This window comes from Fonsecaea erecta (genome assembly GCF_001651985.1).
Source record: "Fonsecaea erecta strain CBS 125763 chromosome Unknown Scaff1, whole genome shotgun sequence".
Lineage (NCBI taxonomy): Eukaryota > Fungi > Ascomycota > Eurotiomycetes > Chaetothyriales > Herpotrichiellaceae > Fonsecaea > Fonsecaea erecta.
Window position 1 is genome coordinate 2,851,707 of NW_017387244.1, and position 21,932 is coordinate 2,873,638.

Genomic DNA, 21,932 nt, shown 5'->3' on the forward strand with positions numbered 1-21,932 from the left:
GATGTGGCGCGCATGTGGCGTCTCCACCTCGTCCAACGGGATGCTGCAGGATGACGCAACGTCCTTCGATCACCACTGTTTTTCACCCTCTTCCGACATGTGGGAAAGGGCACGAGTTACGAAGCAGCCTGTTCGTGAAAGGCAAAGATGGGGCCGTTTCTACTACATCAAGCCCCCCTAACGGCCCAGAGGCACCAGACAAGCATTGATCTACTACGTACAAAGAAAGGCTGCTCTGGTCTACAAAGAGATCTCCACACGCATGCTGACACCAACATCGTCGATTGAGCTGTCCCTTTCCTCTTCTGTCGCTGCCACCCTGCTCACGACAGCCACAATGCCGGAAGAGTGATCCTGCTTAGCGGCCATTGGCCTGCCAACTTGCTCGAAACTTGGTGGTCCTGGCTTTCGTGCAATGCCAACACCCAGCCCCTCTCTCGATCCGCCCGCCGATCTGTGGCGTTGCAGACACCATCTCTCTCAAAAGCAGCAGCAACCGACGTCATGGGCGTGCGTGTAGAGGCACGAGCGGTGTAAGTCACTACTCAAGTCGTGCGCCTCCTGACGTCTGTGTGGGGTTGGGTATTGCAACTGGCAGCGACGTGCCAACCTTGATCTTCTTCACTGGACAATAAGCCCGGTCGTCATACGTCGAAGGCCCTCTTTTTGTCCGTATACTCCCTCCTCTTCAATTCCTCCCTTTGCACATCTTTCTTCTCAATCTCCCACCATGTCGTCCGAACAAGAGACGAAGAGCACTGAAGAAACCCAACTCGGCGGAAACCTCGACGCTGCTGGTTCTGCTTCCGGTGCTGCAAACATCGGAGCCAACGCCTCTTCGAAGAAGTCCGAAGAGCAGCGACGAAAGCCCAAGAAGCTCGGCCAGAAAGGTCAGGCCAACGGCGAAGCCGACGCGGACGGCAACGCGGACGAACCTCCAGCAACACCAGAACAACCCAAGATGGATTCACAGGCATCAGCATCAGCCCGTTCCGGCTCTCGACGGGGCAGTCGAGGTCGCGGGCGAGACTCGAGTGAGCCCCCCAGTGACGCCGACAGCGCATATCGAAGCGATGTCTCCCAGAAAGGCGGACGACGGAACAGAAACCGGAACAGAGGCAAGGCCCAGGCCCAGACACAGGCCCAGACGCAACAGCAAGGAAAGGGCGGTGGCCTCCTCGGTGGTGGTGGCGGCGGCGGCGGACCCCTCGATGCCGTTGACGAGGTCGGCGACACGGTGAACGGCGTCGTCGACGGCGCCGGCAACCTCGTCAACGACACGGTCGGCAAGACCCTGAGCAAGCCCCATGAAGCCCTCGGGGGCCTCCTCCATAGCAAGGGGGGCAAGGAAGGCGGAGAGGAAGAGAAAGACGAGGGAGAGAACGAGCAGCTAAGATTACGACTCGACCTGAACCTAGACATCGAAGTCCAACTCAAGGCCAAGATCCACGGCGACCTAACTCTAGGCTTATTGTCAGTCAAGCTTCCATTCCACTGCGCGAATGCTAACATCTCACAGGAACTAGTGCCTGATCCCGACGACATCGATCCGACCGACGACACACCACACCGTCCGTCCTCTTATTTGCTCACTACCTCTCCCCAGTCTAGTCAAATATACCTCTGCAAGCAAGCACCAGCACCACTACAGCCATTAAAACAGCCAACGAGCAGGGCAAGAAGAGCGTGGGGGAGCCTCGAACAAGGAGAAAGGACCTTCCGTCGGTCACGCTTTGTTGTGTTTGATTTCTCTCTGAGATCGTGTCATGGCGTCCCTAGTTTCTCCATTTTTGTACCTCCCACCCCATGGACGGCGAGATAGGGTGTTTTGTTTGTGTGTGTGTGTGTATGTAATAAAAGAATGACGACCGTATCCACATGTAGAAGTCTTAGTCTGTCTATAACTGAGTGGTGTTTTTTTATCTGTTTTAAGGCCGACACTTTGCGTCTGTCCACCCCCCCCCCCCTCTTCCTCAAGGGCGGTCGCACAATGTCATAGTGAGCAATGACTCCGTGCGAGGGCGCGTTGCTAGCACGAGTAGAGAGCCTGCTCGCGCCTGCCCTTTGGGGTCGAGGGCGTATGGCGTTGCACTGTGCTCTCATCTGGTCCAAGCGAGACCAGGTGAATAAAGTATGACAATGTCCACGAGGAGAGACGCAAGGAAACCAAGGGCAATTCGGCATCCCAGGCAGGCCTTCAGGTTCTTCAAGTCTCGGCAGAATAATTCATAGGGTGATGACAAATCTCACAGGCAGGAAACATTGAGTGCCTGGTCAAGAACTATCTCCTACACTCGGATCACCGCGCCTGCAAGTCGTGCCACGGAACCTTGAGCCTGACAAATGATGAGAAGCTTCTTTGCGTTCGTTACAATGGATCCGGTGGCGAGGCTACCGGCACAGGAGGCATTCTAGGTGATGCTGCACGATCCTCAACTTCGTGACCAGATAACAATCCCACAACACCTTCATAATCAGACACTTCGCTCCTCTCCTGTAGGGATGGGAGTCCTTCCGTGTTGGAACTGCCTCATGGTAAGTCTGGCACGAAGCTCTCCCAAATCACCTTGTGGGATATCCTGCAGCCACTTGTTGATGTCCGTCCGCGTTTCGGGAGATGCAGGTTTATCTCGGCTCGGGTCGTATCGCCTCAACGTTGGGAGACTTGCGGAGCACCTCAGCTTCACGCTCTGAGTTCTCCTGGGCATGTCTTCAGGACTCACTAACATGTCAGAGCTCCATCGCCGCTCTATATGATGCTTTGGAGAGAAGAGTGAGGTCATGAAGAAACTGAATCGCTGAAAGTAGTTGTAAGCCTGGCCGTCGTTGCTGCTAAGAACATGAGCAAGAACCTTGACGGTGGTGAGGATGCCGATAACGAAGGGTATAAGGTGCCCGGTGGAACCAATGTCGTAAGATCCGTCGACGGCGTTCCAGTGGATCGTCAACTCGACTCCGATGATGGAGAAAGACTAGTACGCAGCCAAAAACCCCAGATACGTGGCCCACTTTGCCGATATTCTGTTCTTTTCATGTCTGATGGGCAGAGTGCCCGCCTTCCTTGTTCCTCGTTCTGGAATGGTGCCACATTGCCTGATCTTGGTCCATGTCCGAGCCAGGCTGTCCATGGACGGGATGTATTCAGACACTGGGAGCAGCACACAAAGCAGCACTGATCGCTTCAACGACCTCCAATTGAATATTGATCTGCGTAAGTTGCGAGTAGATCGGAGCACTTTCTGGACTGGGTGAGGGTCTCGAACTGTGGTGTAGACTGATGCAAAGATCGAATAAAGAACCTATAGCACCGCCACCGGCAGAAAAATGGCATATAAGACGACCGCAACAACAACGAGCATGGCTACGCCGACTGCCATGCTGGCAACGAGAACAGCCGCACAGACCGACAGCCATGATTGGGGCATCAGCATGATGATGACAGAGGTGAATTTGTAGAATCCCTAGAGGGGCCCATTTGCTAACAGCTTCGCAAAGAAGAATGCATACGTCGGGCAAGGATTCTCGTGCTGGAAATAACTGCCTCCCCGAAACCAGAACCAGATATTGTAAGTTGAGACCAGGCCCTCCACGGGGATTCTAAAGCCCAAGGCTGAGGGCGTTGTGATGAGAGCAGCCAGCTTCTTCGCCTTCTTGCTTCTTTGTACTCTTCTGTAAGATGAGTCAGAGAAAAGCCACAGATAACGATTAGCCAGATCATCCGCAGCATGATGACAACGTCCACCAACTCAATGGATCGAGACGGCGTGCTCTTCAACTCATCGATAAAGAGTGCCAGCAGTAGGATAGCATTGCTGTCGTGCGCGTCATAAAGCGCATCCGAGGACTGCAGGTCAATCATAAACAACATGGTCGAAACGATCTGCAGGTAGATACCCAGAAGTATCCCGAGACCATAGAAGTCGGCATTGCCGGGATGGTCGCATGACGTTGCTTGAAGAGCCTTAAGAGCCCGTCGTGGAAAGAACAGTGTCCCGTTCGGTTAGGTAGGTGCCGATGTTGTCAGGACCGAAACCGCGGTCATTAAAGCCAGGTGTTTCCGCGTGAGCTTGAAAATGCCATCTTGGCGCCATTTGGTCTCGCAGTGTAAAACTCGCATATACCTTCAGCGGGCACAGTGGCCTTGAAGAATGTCAACAATGATTGATGACAGGAGACGTTCGTGGGTGGATGAGCCTCACTAGCCGGCGCATGGCACCCCGTTGTGGCCTATAATATTTCAGCGCACTACCACAAGGCAATGTCAAAGGCAACTTCAAGCCACCAAGCCAGGACTCTGAAGTGAATCATTTTGGCATGCCTCGCAACAAATCAGCAAAATGCATGACCTTGGTGCATGCCCCAAACACTACACTATGCCGAGGAATTCTTCCAAGTTGTAGAGAGAGAGTTCTCGAAGGCCGGAAGAATTGGTTGTTTGATTGAGAATATCATCATAGCTTAGCTCCAGGACTGACATCGACCAAGTCCGGCATGAGTTCCTGAGGGACAGACCGTAAAGGCGACAACAAAAGAAGTATCAGCTCGGTTGATTCGGCGACACCTCCTTGCTTGCTCTGGTGGTGGACGGTTGTCAACGGTCATGATCGGCCCTCCAAGTCTGCCGCCCCAGCGCCTTCGATCCAAAGCAGCGACGCTGAGTTTACGCCAAATCGACTCTCCTTTCTCTATCAGAGCTCCTTTGAAGTCGTGTGACGGTGATTATAGGGTACAGTAGTTCTCGAATCTTTCTGCTAGTAGATGTCGAATTCTTGTCGGACAACTTTTTGCTCGTCTAAAATATGCCCGTGCATGTACCCGTGTACATAGCATGGACCGACCAGTTCGTATCCGGCAGCACTTGGTCTGACCACATGTGGTACTTTGGATCCAAGGAAAAAGACTATTCTATGACTTGGCGCAGTCTTTGCCGGAACCATACCCATGATATCGTCAGCTCCCATGAAGAAGAATCGCCATTCCGGTAGCTCTTCAAGCTGTGCCATGTTTTTGCCGACCATGTCCACGACGACAGACTGCCTGACGAAATTGGTATCAAGGGTGGCATCTTGGCCAATGAATGGGGCAAACTCGTACAACTCCATCCCGAACATGGCGCTTCTAAAGCAAGATTGCATGACGGACTCGTCTGGGCTCTTTGGCAAGCAAACCTCCGTGGCATCTGGACGATGTTGGATTAAGAAGTCGATCCATTTTTGTATCGCACCTTTACCGCTGACTGCACCTAAGTCTTTTGCGTGAAAAGGGTTTCCCAAGAAAATTCCGGTAAGTCGAAGAACCGTCGGGAGCCCCAGCTTGTTCGAAGCAAAAGATGCATGTGGTCTTGTGTTTGATGTAGCGCGAAACATCGATAATTTCTCCTTTTCAGGAGGTATTGCTGGTATCAATGGCTTGCGATGATTGACTACCGAGAAGTCTGGCACCCAGCTTGGTAAGTCGTGTTGGGACGTGGATAAACGATTCGTCTCTTGGCCGTCACTTAAGATATCGAGATCACCGTCGACAAGAATACTTCTAATAGTTGCAAGTAGGAATAACCTGTTTGGTGTCATGCTGGCCCTATAGTCAGGAGTAATGTAATATGCTTCGGAGACCATGCTCAGCATGCCGTAGATCTTGTCTCGTGGGTCTGTTGACTCAAGTTGTCGAGAGAAGGTCAAAACTTGACGAAGGGTGAGAGACGAATTCCACCAGACCTCTCGAATCATATGCAATACCATAGGCTTCTGATCTACCCACATCTGGCTCTGTGAAATCCGAAGTTCGTCGGGTATTTCAGCCTTCAGTCTTGGGAAATCCTTCGAGTTGAAGCAAGCAGAAAGTATCCTGAAAGCGGAAATGTAATCGGCCAGAGGTGTTCTCTTGGAGCCACACACAAGAATAGGCTCCATGGACAAAGTCATCTCTTGCCAAACCCAACTTCTTTGCCAATACTGGCAATCCTGAAGGCTCGTGAATGCCCGAAATTTTCTCATCCCATCGGCCGTGTAGATCAAACGAGCGAGAGCGCCAGTAGTTTGCTGAATTGGCATGTTAAAAACCTCGGTCGAAATGAAGAGCTCCATAAGGCGAGCTTGGTAGGCATGCCTGGCCGAGAGATCGTGCTCTGGGAGTGGTTCTTCTAGCATGTCGAGCAGGCGCGACAGAGAGGAACCGTCCTTTACCACTACCGGAGTATCTTTCTCGAGAACCGACTCGTATGCTTCCAGAATGTCCTCCACAAAGTCAAATGCACTTGACTGGCCGGGAAAGTCTCCAAGCCAAACCAAAGTCTGATCCGCTTTGCTGTAAATCTCGCACATCAACATGACCTGCTCAGCTCTTTCGCTGTGCCTCAGCTGGTTAATGCAGATTTGGTCTGCCCAAAGTCGTACTGGTCTGTCTCGTTCTCTGATATATCGAAGAGCACTTTCAAGGTTTTTGGTCACTCTAAACAAAGAGCCATTGAGTTGGATTGAGCTGCACTGCGACACGTCACCCACAACATAGGACAAAGCCGAGTAACTTATGCACAGACTTAAAAGAGAAACGTTGCTGATCAATGTACACCGTATTGGTTCCTCGGAGCTTGCTGGCAATATTTCTACGAGACGTATTTCTTTCAGAGAGGCATTCAGTTGCGTGTAAAATAATACATCGCGGAATTGAGCATTTTGAACATGGTGAAAGTTCTGGACGATTTTATCGTCCTCATGTTTCGAATCAAAATTTGGCTTGTTGATAAAGATGGTGTTTTGCTGATCAATAACCCCGGCACGTCGCAAGATATTCACCAGCCTAACGGATAAACGCAAGTCAGCTAAAGTGTATCTATGGGTTATAACTTGCATTTATACCTCTCTCCACTTTGGCAATCATAGAGTTCTTTCGAGATCCGAATTTTCTTGTCGTTCTCGCTTTTTGTCTTGAGTGCCAACAGATATTCCAAGTGCTTTCTGGAAGATTGCCTATTATATCGGGTGAATTCCTTTGCCATATCCACTTCAAGGTCAGTGGTGATGGGCGAAGTCAGCCGAGCTGATGTGTTTACGCATTTAGCGAAGCCAAGGGTGCCACGAGGGCTCCAGCGCACAGAGAAGCCAGAAAGCGTCCCTTCGCAGGAGGTAAGGGAGGCGTGACGATCGAAGATTGCGAGAAGATTGCGAGGACGATCGCCAAGGGAGGATGCTACGGATGGGAAGGAAATTCAGATCGCGAGGCCGAGTTCGAGGGAGTTGGGAGGCATTTGAGGACGAGGGCTCTGACGCAGCAGGAGGTAAGACATTTAGGGCGTTGTCGAAATGGGACCCGACAGGTACATCAGGGATGGGAGAGTTCAGAGGAATAGCAAGGTGGAAGGGAGGCCGGGGCTCTTCTTATTACTGTATAGCCGTCAAAAGCGGCGTTGCGCCAGCCCGTGGCCACCTCCGAAGCGGCAGGCCGCTTAAAACGGAAGCAGATTTGAGTTGAAGGTGCGTTGAAGGTGCGTTGAAGGTGCGTGAAAGGTGAGAAGGTGAATGAAAGGTTGAGAAGATGAGTTAAAAGTGAATGGGAGGTGGCTCGATGAGTAGTGTTTAAAAGCGGCGCAGGTCCAAGACTCGTCGGAGCATTCCGTTTCATCCTCACCACCTTCCGTGATATCCATTCCTACCACATATTACTTCAGAACGCACAGTTCGAATGCCATGTCGCACTGGTTTCCGGAGCTTGAGCAGAAACCAAGTCCTCTTGCACGCCTTCCGGAAATGTCGTGCTCAAGCTTCTGGCCCGAGTGCCCTTCGCTTGAATGTGCCTCCAACCCTCCGCCAATTCCAATCGTCCTCGGCGACAATCCCTGACCTAGCGAGCCAGCACGTAGCCTCTGACACAATATATGCCCTGTCGACTGCTCCAGGTCGAGGTGCTATAGCAGTTATCCGTGTCTCTGGCCCAGCATGTCTTTACATTTATCAACGGCTCTGCCCGCACCGTACTATGCCGAAACCTCGTACGGCAACGCTACGAAAGCTTTACGACCCCAGCAGCCCACAATCTTCAGCTCCCCGAGTTCTTGATACTGGCGCACTGGTCCTCTACTTTCCCGCTCCCGACACCGTGACTGGCGAGGATGTGCTCGAGCTGCATGTCCACGGCGGCCCCGCTATTGTTCGGTCGGTCTTGGACGCCATATTAAGGTGCGGTCCCTTGATGCACGGAAGAGGAGGAGCACTGAGGCATGCCGATCCTGGCGAGTTTACAAAGTGGGCATTCTACAATGGCAAATTGGACCTCACACAGGCTGAAGCGTTGGGGGAAACCCTAGCAGCCGAAACCGAACAACAGCGTCGCTTGGCTGTCAGCGGAGCAGACGGCGGACTTTCTACGAGATACGAGGAATGGCGTACCATGCTGCTATATGCTCGAGGAGAGCTAGAGGCTCTGATCGACTTCTCTGAAGACCAACATTTCGATGAGTCGCCGGCTCAGTTTGTAACGTCGATCTCACATCAGGTCCGCACTTTGAAGAGACAGATTGAGCTACATCTTCAAAATGCCTCCAAAGGGGAGCTACTGCGTAATGGCATCAGCATAGCTTTGCTGGGTGCACCCAACGCCGGCAAGAGTTCCTTACTCAACCAGATTGTCGGACGAGAGGCTGCAATCGTCAGTGCCGAAGAAGGGACCACTCGAGACATTGTCGACGTCTCGATCGACCTTGATGGCTGGCTATGTCGACTTGGTGATATGGCCGGCCTCCGCGCAATTAGAGCTTCTGGACAGCGGCAGCAACCTGTCGGCTTGGTGGAACAAGAAGGAATTCGTCGAGCAAGAGAGCGGGCCATGCGATCCGACGTGGTTCTGGTACTATTGTCGATCGAGCTGGATAAAGATGGAAATCCGCAAGTCCCCGTCAATGAACAGGTTCTTGAGGCGGTGCAAGAATGCGGTGCTGCCGGCAAGACTATTCTCGTCGTCCTAAATAAGATTGACCTGCTGGACATGGATGACGATGGACCAAAACAAGAAGCCATGAGGGTCTTGCAGACACGAACCCGTCAGATACTTCCAATGGTCCCTGAGCGGCGGATATGCATGGTGTCCTGCAAAGCCGCGGCGAACAGTCTAGTCGGCGCTGACCCTGGCGGTATTCAGGCATTCCTCAGACAACTGACCAGCACATTCGTGGAATTGACGACAGCGTCGACCGGCGAAGACATTGCGAATCCCAAAATGACCGCAGCGGAAGCACAGTCCTACTGGGCCACATCCCTCTCAGTCACGCACCGGCAGACCAGGTACCTGTCGCAGTGCTTACATCATCTCGAAGACTTCCTTGCCCAGACGCAATCTCACCTGCATACGGAAACACCGGAAATCTCCGATTCGTGCAATCCCGCCACTGGGTATCGCGCTCGCCGCCACGATGACTTTGTCGCTCCAAATATAGCACAGGCCAACGGAGATGGAGAGGTGGATGGTGCAGTCGATATCGTGACTGCAGCGGAACATCTCCGGTTCGCAGCCGACTGCCTGGCCAAGATTACGGGTAAGGGAGGATCCGGCGATGTGGAGGACGTCCTTGGAGTCGTCTTTGAAAAGTGAGTGAGCTACTTCTCCTTTTAGTCATTTCCAGTTGCACCTGTTGTCATTGTCGTTCCATGGAGAGGCTTTCGGAGATGCTCTTGAAGATCCAAAACTGTGACATTCAATGGTCGCACGTTAATTCTGGGGTATCTATCTCCCAATCTGTCTGTCCTGATTCTGGGGCTCTTTCTGGCTCATATCCGTCCTGTTGATCCACACGCTGGGCTGGCTGTGCCCATGCAAGCTCTTTATTTCCTCCTCAACTCTCCAAAAGAATGGGGAACCATGTCCAAAAAGAAAGACTGCAAAAATTGCTGATGCAAAGACCTGCCCCCATTGCAATGCCCCTTCCTGAGCTCCATTAATATCCCATATGTCCCCTGTAACTCCCGAAAAATGATCTGATGGTTTTTGCGTTCCTGCGCCTTGTTGTTGAATTGTGCTGCCAGAGCAAAATGATGTGATTATATGCCGAATCGAGAAAAAAAGACAAAACTCCTGTCAATGCCGCTAAAGTGTCGATGAGAGATATGTGCAATTTGCTGAACTTTTGGTGCTGTATAGGTTCTGTGTCGGGAAATGAATTTGCCGAGAGAAAGAGATGGCTCATCAAGAGCTGGGACAGTGCCGAAAGAATGGATGGTGATCGAGGCCGGGATCACTCAAGTCATATGTCACGCGTCGAATGAATGGGGCGGGGGTCGATGAAACACGGTTTCTTCGATAGGGCTTGTCGTATCGGCGAAGAGAGATTGCATAGCGGACGATTCAGTTGTATCCACCGCGACCTTGGGCAGCCTGCTGTCGGTTGTATCCGCCCCGACCTTGGACGACGGGGGTTCTGTTGTATCCGCCACGACCCTGTCTGTTGTAACCACCGCGGCCCTTTTGGGGAGCAGCTGGGGTGTTGTATCCGCCTCGTCCCATGGCCATTGTGAGTGCGAGTGTAGTTGGGATGAAAAACACGAGGAAATGAATGGTGTTTTGGTCGGCGCTGGGCTCTGCGAAAATGGATGGGTGTCGCAGACAAGCTGGGGAATCGAAGAGACAGAGACAAAAGAAAATAAGGAAATAGACTGAGATGGGACTGGGCTTTGGGCTGCTGCTGTTGTTGTTGGGACTGGCGGTGGTGTTGTACTGCAAGAAGATAGGAAAACAGAAATAAGGAAAGTATGGGCTATACCTCAAATCTGGGGCTGGCTGTGTGCTGAACTGGAAACTCTGGCAATGGGAATTCGCGAACAAATGAAATGGATTAAGAAATAATGAGATGTTTTGCTGTTGAAGGAGTGTGTTGATGTGATGGAAGTGAACATTCGAAATCTTTGAGTGATGAGAAAACAGATGATATATATCCTTGGTGGAGTGGTATAGTAAGAAGGCGGCGTACGACCCACGTAGATGGGCCCGACGAGGAAGCGGGTTAGGGGGTTCGATCGGTGAACCTAGACAGATCCGGGTTCCTGACCGCGATGAGGTAAATTTGGGGGCTGATGAAGTCCACAGTGCACACTCACCGTGCATGGGCTGCGAGATTCGCCTGTGGATGGGATCCATCAGCGAATGATGGAAGGGGGACAGGAAACAGGCGACCAAAGGTCCCTGGCTGCCGGGTCATGGTGTCCCTCTACCCAGCCATGCTCGTAGGGCTGACGGGTGTGCCCACCGCACAGAGAAAATGGACTTTTGAAAAAGAGGAAAATGTGGAGCCCGAAACCTCAGGCAGCCTCTTGGAGATCCTGATTCCTGATGGCCTTAGGGTGAGCCTGGTCTTGCATTGCCCCCTTGTCCCTGTCCATTGACCGTCTGCTTCCTGCTGCTCTCTCACGAGGGAGCTAAGCAAGGGTACAGGACCATTCACATGGCACAAAGGCACGGGAGGCGTTATGTTACACTTGTTAGTGGGCAGTGAGGGTGCAAGCGAAAGGCGACAGAAAGACGGTCGCGGAAGCTGGGAGGTGTGCTAAATTCAACGATTGAGTCGAGGGACCAGGCGGCGTGGCTTTTAGGGCAGGTTAGGGCTGCAAAGATATGCATTAGGGGACAGAGCTGGAGTCTGAGATTGGCCACAACGGGGGATATAGTGGGGATTATGAACGCTAGTGCTCACATTTTTGGCCAAAAGAGAAGTTTCTTGGGTTCTTAACCTTTTTGACACTCGCGTCCGCTCTCTATCCAATCATCATTGATACCCTTCGCACCAGATTCCACGCGAACCCCATTCCGCGCAGACTAAAAACCACACACACCAAGGCGCAGTTTGGAAGGGAAGGATGAAATTCTCCTTTTGGATGAAGGAAAGTGTCCCCTTCCCGGTCTCCTGACCCAATCACCTTCCCTTGTCTCGTCGTTCATGCAGTAGTATCGTATCGATCCCGTTACACTTGCGTCGAGTGGTCGCAACAACCCATTCTGGTTCCATATCGTACTGGTCACTTTCGTGTCGGCGACCAAGGGAAATGCAACGGCGGACGGCGTCTGAGCCAGGATTAGTGGAGTACAGGCGAAGAGGTGCAAAGTTTCTACTACTATGCGATACGCGAGCTGGAGTCACAGACACAGACACGGGCAATCTGGGCAGGTTGATTCGCAAAGAGCCATGCTACGAGTTACCAGCACCTACCTATGTAGTGACGTGCGCCAAACTAGGTCACCTCACCTGTTCGTATGGGCACCTCATGTCTAAGAAAAGGCCATGTCTGACCCGCAGAGGGAGGGGTGGATGACTACCGAGTACATACGCAGTTATTGCATGCTCATATGGACTCACCCCTGGAGGAGTCTCCACACGTGCTCAGAAAATGCCTCGAAGTGACGATGCGGAAGACCTCATATTCCGCGTTCTTGTAACATATCCACATGACAAATGGACCATGCATGTCTGGGCGAGCATTTGGTGATGATGACAATGACGACGACAAGCCCTCAGAACATGTGATTGACTGATGACTTGCTCACCGATATTCCCAACGTGCCCACGGGGCTGGAACACGCCTAGGCGGGGCGCAGCGCTCCGGGACTGGATTAACCTTTGTTCCGACTGGCCTATTGCTGTCCTCAGCACGCTCACTCCGAATCAGGCGTATTTTGCTTGTCGACGTGCGAGGCAGACTCTGTGTGTGTGTCCCTTTTGTCGGTCCACCGACTCGTGGGATGTTCTAGGCCCCTCTCCGGCCTGGCACTCCACCGTCCACGACAGGAAAAAAGGATTTCATCTGTTCGCAGTGTGTTGAGATGATCCGTGGGGAATTCTCCGACACGTGGGAGAAGCAAAAATAGAAACCTTTTTTCAGGCCCGCTAAACTATATGTGGACAAGTACGCCCTTGATGATCTGGGTTTCCAATTCGGGCGCCTTCCCGCTGACGCGTTTGTATCGAGATCGTCCTCACTTCACTTCTTCATTCACTCCTTACATCTCATTGTCTCTATCGTTACTTTTCTGGTGAGTGCTGCGTGGGCATGAATCCCACACGGTAGACTCTACACTTGAGATCAACCGGGGCCTATCCGACCTTCCCTGACATTGCTAGACGTCGTTTCATCCTGAACAAAACCCTAGGCGATTATGACCAGTACCGTCTCTACGCGAACAATATCGGCCCCAAAACCTGTTTAGGTAAGTCGTCGGAGTGGCCGATCGACAGCCGAGACTGGACGGGGGGGCTGCGGCTCTACGCCTTTCATACACCTCTACAAGGCTATCCGCACCTAAAGTGTCCAGGATCCTATATTCCCCCATCGAGTGTATAACTCTACCTGCACAAGATATGCCCCGGTACTTTTGGCTTGAACGGTTGCTTATTCGGGCTATATGTCCGATATACCCCAGTCACAAACGCCCTGTTCTGGTGGGTCCCATATATGACAGGGAGTTTTCTGCTTGAGGGTGATTGACGACCGACCACCCCAAGTCAACCTTGTTATCTATCCCTGGTCCATGCAACAACGGTACGGTGTGATGTCTACAAGAATTGCGACTCCTCAATGAGATAGTCCCTGTTGCTACCTGCTAAGGATAGCAGGCTATCAATAACCCTCGCACTAAGGGTAAACACATGCTGATAGGACGATGTCAATTCTGAAGGCAGGGACTATCAATACACCACACTCAGCTTCAAAGCTTAAAGGTTGCTTCGGCGCTTTGTGGCTCCGTCAGCTGTGACTCAACTTGCATCACAGATATGCCTGACGAGGTTGATCGTGCATGTGACACTTCCGACACGGCACCCCTGGACAGAAATCAACCATCCTTGCAAAAGAAAGGCATGAATTCGACCCCTGTCTCTGCTCATGAGCGCGGTGGTAGACTCAGCCCTCGCTTGCTTAGCGCGCAGACCACAGACGCCACGGGAGACTCATCGTGGTGTCCCTGGCATGATGCTTTAGCGACTCCGGCTGTGACAACCGACCGTCCATTCACCTTTGCGATTCCGTCGTCCATGTTCAGCTTCAGCAACTGTGTCTTTCCTTGGCTCCATTCTCACTATACTTACCACCGCCAACGTGCTGTGCAAACATATCGGCATGAGCCCCGAGAGAGGGCTTGTTGCTTGAGCTTGCAAGGGTTGTGGAGATCCCCGGAAGTGTAGGGCTCGGCTCCTGATTGCGTAGCCCTACCTGTTCCGGCCCCTGGACCGACATCCAATTGACCACTCTACACCCATATTTGGCCCTATTCGGCGGAGTCGAGGTTTTGATGTGAAGACATGATGCCCACCAGTGGTTTTTATCACCATGTTTGTCTGGCTAAAATCATTGACCCCCTGCACGGCAACGATATCGGTGACCTCTTCTCCCGTGTGGCGGGGCCTGGAGGACGAGAATAGCACATACATGCATAGGGTGAGGACAAAGGTTTGCCTACGGGCTAAGAGAGAATGTTTCGTTGTTGACTGCGGCCAATTTCTTGAGCAGTTTAATGCCCCGAACCTATCACCTTCTCGCTAAGAAGCCTGCAATTCACGAGTCGGGCCACCTTGCAGGCGGTTGGTCTTCCAATCCTTTCAACGCCGCGAGGTCGAAGCATTTTGTTGGTGGTTCCAGCCCAGAACTTCAAAATAGAACTTCTGAGACCTTCACGTGGCTGAGCAGCCGTGTCCTCCTCTTTTGGACGAGACTTCTTCGTTCGGGAACTGAGGTAGAGAACCTGGAATACATGCTCGAGGCAGACCAGGCGTACTCTGTTGCATGTGACAACCAGGAAAACTTCACCACTTCAGGCTTGAAACCGACCACTACATGGGATGAATGCATATCTCATCACGTTAAATGGTCTGTGCGGCGCAGGTAAGGGGACAATACATGGAGTCTTGAAGTACTGGCCGATGACACAGCCTCTTCGTGCAGTCAAGGTGGGCTTCCGTCCAACTTTGCACCCGATTTTCACTTGAGGTCTCTTAACGTCAATGTTGAAGCGGCCTCCTTCGATAACAAACTGGAGCCAGGATGAAAATTCCATACTCGTCACCCTCGATTACCTGGGCTAATTCAATGGCGGCATCATCGCTGCCATCAACTGCGTTCATCCGAAAGAAAGACGTCTAACTCTTCTCCGCGGTAATTGTGACCGTTATTGACAGAGGCTTGCAGGTAACGGGCATCAACAAGCCACATACCGGCTGAGCATGGAACCCTAGGTATTGTTGATCTCCTCTGGAATGTGGGACTTCTTTGCGCGCCCAAATACTCAAGAATCACAAAACAGAACTTTGGAACATCTGGATTTCCATCTTTCCTGCAGATCCGATCCATTTTGGCGACCAACCTGACCGCAGTCACTCATTACTACCTGGCTTTTGCAGTTTTAGTCGTTCCTTTACCCCCCCAAAATGAAAGGATTCGTTCCCTTATTTCTCGCCGCAGGCGCAACAGCGCAGAGCATCAGCTTCGTGTACACGGCGACTGTTACGGAGACGGACTTTGAATTCGTCACGTTGACGACATGTCCCTGTCCGACGAGCACGACGGGCTTGTCGACCCTCCAAACGACGACGACGACGGCCGTCGCGAGTACGACCACTACCACAGTTAGTGGGCCGGTTCTCCCGTCCGACACCATCACGCCAGCCTCATCGAGTATCACTTCTACGCCCGTCTCCAGTGTTCCGGGAAGCTCCATCTCGACCCTGTCCACGACGACGTCTTCCGGAATCCCCATTGTGACCAACGAGGCATATATCGATGCGGTCCTGCGTCACCACAATATCCACCGCTCCAACCACTCGGCCGACCCGCTGATCTGGTCGCCGAGCCTGGCCGACACAGCTCGTGTGATCGCCGAGACCTGTGTATATGGACACGTCACGTAAGGCATTTTCTTACTGCTCTCTTGCTGCCCTTGTCTTCTCCTCTCGTGCTTTGCTAACATGCTCTCTGCCCAGCACCGTCAACGGCGGTGGTTACGGCCAGAACATCGGCGCCGGATACCCTGCCACGGCGCTGGGGATGGGCCAATTCATCACCGAAGGCCTGTACAACAGCGAAGTGAACAACTACATCTACTACGGCACGGAGCCAGACCTCAGCACGCTGAACGAGTGGGGTCACTTCACGCAGATCGTGTGGATGGCGACCACCAGCGTGGGATGCTACACCGCGGATTGCAGCAGCGGCGGGCTGACGAACGCGGGACCCCCGATCCAGCCATACTTCACTGTCTGCAATTACGCACCACCAGGTAAGTAGTGTGGACTGAGTGATAGCGAAGGACCTTTCGCATCTGCTATGTTGGGGGGTTTTGTTTTTATTTGTTGCTGTCACAAGAAGATCGTGTGTGAGGAAAAGCTGGCTGACAACGGCGACTTTAATACAGGGAACCTCATCGGATCGTTCGCGCAGAATGTCGGCGTGTCCGTCGGTCTGCCTACGGTGTATGGGAATTATTAGTGGTTCTGGCTGGAGCATGACCAGGGGCTTTAAGGAGATGGAAAAAGAGAAGGCAGGCAAGCAGGGGGAGAGAGAGAAGGGGGCTTGTTTGGAGAGGAAGGGTATGTAATAGCTGAAGGGAAAGGCCGAACAAAAAATCCCTCTCTCTTATAGTCTGTCATGTTCAGTGTGTCAACTCGGTGTACTGTGCTGTGCTGTGCTGTGCTTCCCATCCACCCCCTAATCTATTCCGAGGGAAGACGACTTGCTTCGCTTCAGACCGACAGTATTTCCTAGGTTAAGACCCTTCTCACTCACTCACCCAACTCACTCCATGCCGGCAGGCAATGTTTTGTTTGTGGCAAAATCTATACTGTGACAACCACCAAATCTTTGGCGGTGCTGGTGCTGGTACTGGTGCTGGGGTCTTTTTTCTACAGTATTTCTTTCTTTCTTTCTTTCTCCCCTGTCCTGTCCTGTCGTGAATTCATCTCTTATTCATATTGCTATATCTATTGCTATTTACGGCCCGGCCACCAAGTCGAACTCGACATGGCTGAAGGGAGTGGGTGGGTCTTTTGCATATGTATTATTATGCAGTTACATCTTCCCACCTATATACAGTACACAGTACATATGTATGTACATCTTCCTCCCTGCCTGCCCCTAGAAAGTGAGTGACTCCTCCCCCCCCCTTCCCCCCCGCCCCCCTCACTACCTTTCGACGTAGTATGCACATAGAGCTGAGTGAAGGCTGGACTGGGCTGGGATGGGCTGCCAGGCCACCACCATTGATTGGGTACGAGAAGTTGACAAACGCCTTCAGAACCAAAGTGCACTGCACTTTTAGCCTTGGTGAGGTGAAGTAAGGGCGGGCCACAAACACTCCCTTGGACGGGGCCACCGCCGCTCGGGTAGACCTGCACTTAACAGTCTAATGTGTTGAACTGCAGTTATATAGCCTCGAGGGAGAGTCACATGGTGTGTGAACTCAGGCGGAGGGTGGATATGCCATCCTGATTCGAGGCCATAGATTCAGCCTGGTGAGCCTCGTCTACATTTATATGTAATATCCCCCTGTTGATCAATCTAATCGCGGTCAAGTCTCCCCTTCTTGCTGATCCAGAGTCACAACGCCTGTGGAAGAATACAGCGGTGGGGGTGGGGGTGGTGGGTGGTGGGTGGTGGTGGTGGGAGCGTCGAATGAGGAACGACTCCTGTTTTCACACAAAATTGATTGATTGATTGCTTGCTTGCTAAATTAGTACCCAGACTCATAAGAGAACGATCTCGACAACGTTACATCCTGCCCTTCCCGACCCGTAACTTCGTCAAGATCCTGTTCCTCGTCTTCACCCCGAACCCGGGACATGTCCTTGGGCGGATCGTGGTAGCCCCCGCGTCCTCTCTCTTGATCCTTCTCGGCCACCGCAACCATCTCGACAGTGCCTCCTCCGACGGGAGGCTTCTCGCTATCCTCCGTCACACACCCATGCTCACCAGAGCTTTCCCGGTTCAGCTTCGCCTCCTTCAGCTGCCTCGCCCTTGTCTCCCGCTCTCTCCTCTCTGTTCTCCATTTCATACCCCAGAAATACACCATCCACAGCATCGGTGACGTCGCAACGAGAAAAAAAGTCAAAAAGGTAAATGTCCAGCCTCGTCCCCACGCATCGATCATGGGGATCACAGCCGCCGTGGTCCCTGCTCCTAACCCGCACCTGACCAGGTTGTTTGCTGCCGTGGCCGTGGCAGGGGCTCTTGGATAAAAATCAACCAAGAGGGTGCTCGTGACGTTGAACGCAATAGACATGCTGAAGCTGGTGAAGAAGAGGACCACGAGGAGTGCTGGAAGAGGGCCATTGACCTGCAGAATCCAGCCAAACGCCAGGACTAGCATTGACGTGACATAAGCCGCAGGGATGGCAATCTGCAGCCTCACCTTCTCGATCGGGAAATTGCTGAGGTCCTGATTTCTTCCCTTGCGGATCTTCACTCCAAGCTTCTTACACCACCGGGCAAAGTTGCGGTCCAAGAGATGTCCATTGGTCAGGGCAGCACATAGAGATCCACAGCCGAACGGAATGAAGCACAGGCCGATCTGGAGTTCGTTGAAGCCGAAAATTGCTTGCAGTTGGGAAGGCAGGGCGGCGGTCACGTCGTAAAAGGCTGCAAACAGGAAAGCGTTATAGAAAAGAAGCAGTGCGTTCTCCTTGTCCATGATGACATGTAGAGAACGCAGCGGATTGGGGAAACGGAACTTCTTTTTCCGCCGGGTTTCGCTTGAGGGCCGATCGTCTTTTGACGACATCTGGTCCTGAGGACGCAGCTTTCGAGCTTTGCGTATTGCCAGGTAATTCATCAAGGACATATTCCAGCCCCTAGGTGGGATTGAACCATTGCCGACCTGCGTACGAGCTGTCAAGTTGTCAACAACAATTACCATGCTTGCAGAGTCCATTTTGTGATCCAGCTTACCTGTCTCGGGGAAGAAAATGGCAAAGACCACCATGAACGCAGAGCCCATGATCATCAGGAACCAGAAGATGGCCCTCCACCCCAGAAATTGGGCGAGCACACCGCCGACGACGGGGCCGATCGCTGGACCAAGCAGGGATCCGGCAAGGGTAAAGCCCATATATCTGCCTCTTTCGGCCGCGGTGGCAACGTCGGACACAACGGCGCTACACATGGCGATGGTGGCGCTGGAGCCCGAGCTCTGGAAACAGCGCAAGACAAACAGCGCCGCGTAACTGTTCTGAAGTGCAAGCCCAATGTTGGCGAGGATGTATATAGTAAAACAAACTATCGGAGCGAATCAGTGGAAAGCCATTGGGACCTTGGGACTGACGTGTCGTACCGGCATATGCGGGACGCCGACCAGCAGCATCAGCAAGATCTCCAACAAACGTAGGGGCAAGGCCTTGAAATATCTGTACGAGCGTCAAAGTCAATTCGTAACGACATGCCTACAAGGGAGCAGGTCGCGTACCATATAAGAGGTCAGGGTCAAGTTAATCAATGAATTCGAAACATTCAAGTCTTTCGCTAATGCATTCAGAGCAGGGAAATAAATCTGGCCGGACACCGGCGAAAAGAACCCAGCCCACGAGGCCATAAACACTATAAACATCTTTTGATTCTTTGTGAAGACGGAATGGATTGGTCCGCCACCAGCATCGGTCGTCGTCTGTTCGACCTGGACGGTGTCTGGAAGCTCGTCTCGAGCGGTGGGTATCCTCTCGAGGGGGCCATGTTCGTTGGCGTGAGATGCCTCACTTTGCGACGGTGAGCGCTGCGTCTCGGCGGAGGAGTGAACGCTCTGTGTTGCTCGATGTTTATTAGACTCAAGCGCAGGGCCGTTGCCGCCTAATGGTGCTTGGATCCTTGGGGCATGTTGATCCTCGACAAAGGAACCTCCCGACATCAAGTCTATCCAGGGCGCTCGGGGAACGGGAAAGTGTCGTCTCTCTGCCAAAAAGCTTGGGTCTCGTGGGTTCGGGTGGGGTCGATCGGGGAAGAGGGATCTTGAACGCAACCTTAGGCGTGCTTATCGCCTGTTTAAGTGATCCAAGCTCTCTTGGCTATGGATCTATTCTGCTCGTTGACCGAAAGAGAAGAAGAGAAGGAGGAGAGGGAAATGGAGGTCTAAAATCACCCATAGCATCATAGTGGTAGATAAAAGTAAATCGCAGCGAAATAGCCGGTTACGGAGCCCGCCAAATGCCTGACGACGTATTGGCTCAGTGGGCCGGCACTCCATACCGTAGCCCTAGCGGGCCTGCAGAGAATTAATTTTGGGCTGCATCGTTGAGGCGATGATAGATTGATGATGATGATGCAGGTGTACGAGTGTGGTCCATGTTGGAGTAGGTGGTGACAAGTCTGGAAGTGGAGCGTGGTGACTGCAAGTAATCTGATATTTGTCATTTTCAGCCGATTGACCGGGTTTTGTGCCTGCAGAAGGTCTTCATGTGGCGTCATTACAAGGTTGGTACTTACAGTGGGGGTAAGTGGGGGTAAATGGGGGTCGCCTCAGGGTTGCCGCTTGAGCCGATGAGCCGGACAGACTCCGGCACTGGTAGTTGGGCCTCTGTCGTCCCAAAGGGCGGTCTCTATGCGCCCCTAAACAACCTCCCCTGGTGCACCTCCCTCGCCCCCAACACAACCTCCTGACCGCCCACCCACCGCTAACTTCTCCAATTCTTCACGCCTATCTCGCTCCCCTTATGCCTGCTATCTCCACGTACGCGTTTCTGCCACTCACCGCCTTCGCTGCGCATATCGGCGCGTCGCCGCCGATCCTCGCAATTGCCAACACCTCCGCAACAAACCCCCCTTCCCGGCTACGCACTATGTGATACTTCGCAAATGAATGCAGAGACCTCATCCCCGTCCTCGTTCTCGACCTGAGTTCCAGAGGCATCATGTTGACAGACCCACTGTGGAAGGCCCGACCACAAAGCCTGCGGACGAGGTCGCTCATTTGACCTTCTATCCGGCCTACGCCTTCAAAGCCTCTGCCACCTGGTCGAAATGGGTGAAACTGACCTGTCTGGACATCCATACCGTGTTGGAGCGTCATGAGAAGTATTCTCAAATCACCACCTCCCGAGCCTTCGGAGGGAACGACCCCCACGCACGACAGAGTGGCCCGCCTTTGCTGCTCTTCTACCTCAACCATCCCATCCAATTTGTTCAGGTGATTGGCGTGGTGGTCTCATTGGAGGACTACTTCGAGAAGTACTGGCTCTTCAAAATCGACGATAGCAGCGGCGCGATCATTGACGTAACATGTCCCAAGCCAGAGAAGAAGCAAGCCGAGCTGTGTGCCGGGCCAAAAGACCCAGCAACTAGACGGGTCGGGGTCCCAGAGTCCAAGTCCAAGCCTCACTCCGGCTCTAGAGAAGATGGAGAAGCCACCGAAGACGAACAGCTTCAACATACCCTCTCCTTGCTCGATATTGGCACCACAGTCCAGGCCAAAGGTACTCTCACGACATTCCGTTCAACGCGCCAACTTTCCCTTCTGCGCCTGAACATCCTCCCCACCACAAGCCACGAAATGGCACTGATCGCGTCGCGCACACAATTCCTCTCTTCAACCCTTTCAAGGCCTTGGTTGTTGACACGGGAGGAGCAGAGGAAATTGCGCGACGACGCACAGCACGAGAGGGACGACGACATTGAGCGGGCGAAGAAGAGGAAGACACGGGAGGTAAAGAGAAAGGAGAGGGAGGAAAGACATAGGCACATCATTGAGAAGGAGTACGAGAGGGAAGAGATGCAGAGAAAGGCGGAGGGAGAGGAGGCCCGAAAATGGGGAGAAGTACTACTGAAAGGGGCTGAAAGGAAGAGGATGAAGCCTTCCGATTGAGCTGAGCGATCTCACCCTACGTCCAGACTTGGTTGCTGGACGGGATATTATCAATGGAGGCAAGCTAAGGTGTGAAATGAAAAAATTTGGAAATATTCGTCAATGTACAATACAAGAAGGCACCATCCATC

At 52.6% G+C, this 21,932-nt stretch overlaps 7 protein-coding genes across 7 annotated transcripts; 4 read left to right on the top strand and 3 right to left on the bottom strand.

Moving 5' to 3' along the window:
* Nucleotides 1-730: 730 nt before the first annotated feature.
* AYL99_01008 (hypothetical protein) lies at nucleotides 731-1,526 on the top strand (the record flags this gene model as incomplete). The annotated part of the gene is made up of 2 exons (XM_018832524.1): nucleotides 731-1,473; nucleotides 1,520-1,526. The coding sequence occupies 2 exons, from the start codon at nucleotides 731-733 to the stop codon at nucleotides 1,524-1,526; spliced, it is 750 nt and encodes a 249-aa protein (XP_018698403.1).
* A 1,935-nt stretch (nucleotides 1,527-3,461) lies between these two features.
* Nucleotides 3,462-3,868, bottom strand: AYL99_01009 (hypothetical protein; the record flags this gene model as incomplete). Its single annotated transcript, XM_018832525.1, has 2 exons — nucleotides 3,462-3,669; nucleotides 3,747-3,868. 2 exons carry the CDS (start codon nucleotides 3,866-3,868, stop codon nucleotides 3,462-3,464), a joined length of 330 nt encoding a protein of 109 aa, XP_018698404.1.
* Nucleotides 3,869-4,751: 883 nt separating this feature from the next.
* AYL99_01010 (hypothetical protein) lies at nucleotides 4,752-6,326 on the bottom strand (the record flags this gene model as incomplete). Its single annotated transcript, XM_018832526.1, has 1 exon — nucleotides 4,752-6,326. One exon carries the CDS (start codon nucleotides 6,324-6,326, stop codon nucleotides 4,752-4,754), a length of 1,575 nt encoding a protein of 524 aa, XP_018698405.1.
* A 1,645-nt stretch (nucleotides 6,327-7,971) lies between these two features.
* AYL99_01011 (tRNA modification GTPase TrmE) lies at nucleotides 7,972-9,579 on the top strand (the record flags this gene model as incomplete). The annotated part of the gene is made up of 1 exon (XM_018832527.1): nucleotides 7,972-9,579. One exon carries the CDS (start codon nucleotides 7,972-7,974, stop codon nucleotides 9,577-9,579), a length of 1,608 nt encoding a protein of 535 aa, XP_018698406.1.
* A 5,812-nt stretch (nucleotides 9,580-15,391) lies between these two features.
* Nucleotides 15,392-16,448, top strand: AYL99_01012 (hypothetical protein; the record flags this gene model as incomplete). Its single annotated transcript, XM_018832528.1, has 3 exons — nucleotides 15,392-15,867; nucleotides 15,944-16,239; nucleotides 16,375-16,448. 3 exons carry the CDS (start codon nucleotides 15,392-15,394, stop codon nucleotides 16,446-16,448), a joined length of 846 nt encoding a protein of 281 aa, XP_018698407.1.
* Nucleotides 16,449-17,688: 1,240 nt separating this feature from the next.
* On the bottom strand, nucleotides 17,689-19,851 carry AYL99_01013 (hypothetical protein; the record flags this gene model as incomplete). The annotated part of the gene is made up of 4 exons (XM_018832529.1): nucleotides 17,689-18,842; nucleotides 18,903-19,229; nucleotides 19,285-19,357; nucleotides 19,417-19,851. The coding sequence occupies 4 exons, from the start codon at nucleotides 19,849-19,851 to the stop codon at nucleotides 17,689-17,691; spliced, it is 1,989 nt and encodes a 662-aa protein (XP_018698408.1).
* An 802-nt stretch (nucleotides 19,852-20,653) lies between these two features.
* Nucleotides 20,654-21,801, top strand: AYL99_01014 (hypothetical protein; the record flags this gene model as incomplete). Its single annotated transcript, XM_018832530.1, has 2 exons — nucleotides 20,654-20,781; nucleotides 20,862-21,801. 2 exons carry the CDS (start codon nucleotides 20,654-20,656, stop codon nucleotides 21,799-21,801), a joined length of 1,068 nt encoding a protein of 355 aa, XP_018698409.1.
* Nucleotides 21,802-21,932: the final 131 nt, after the last annotated feature.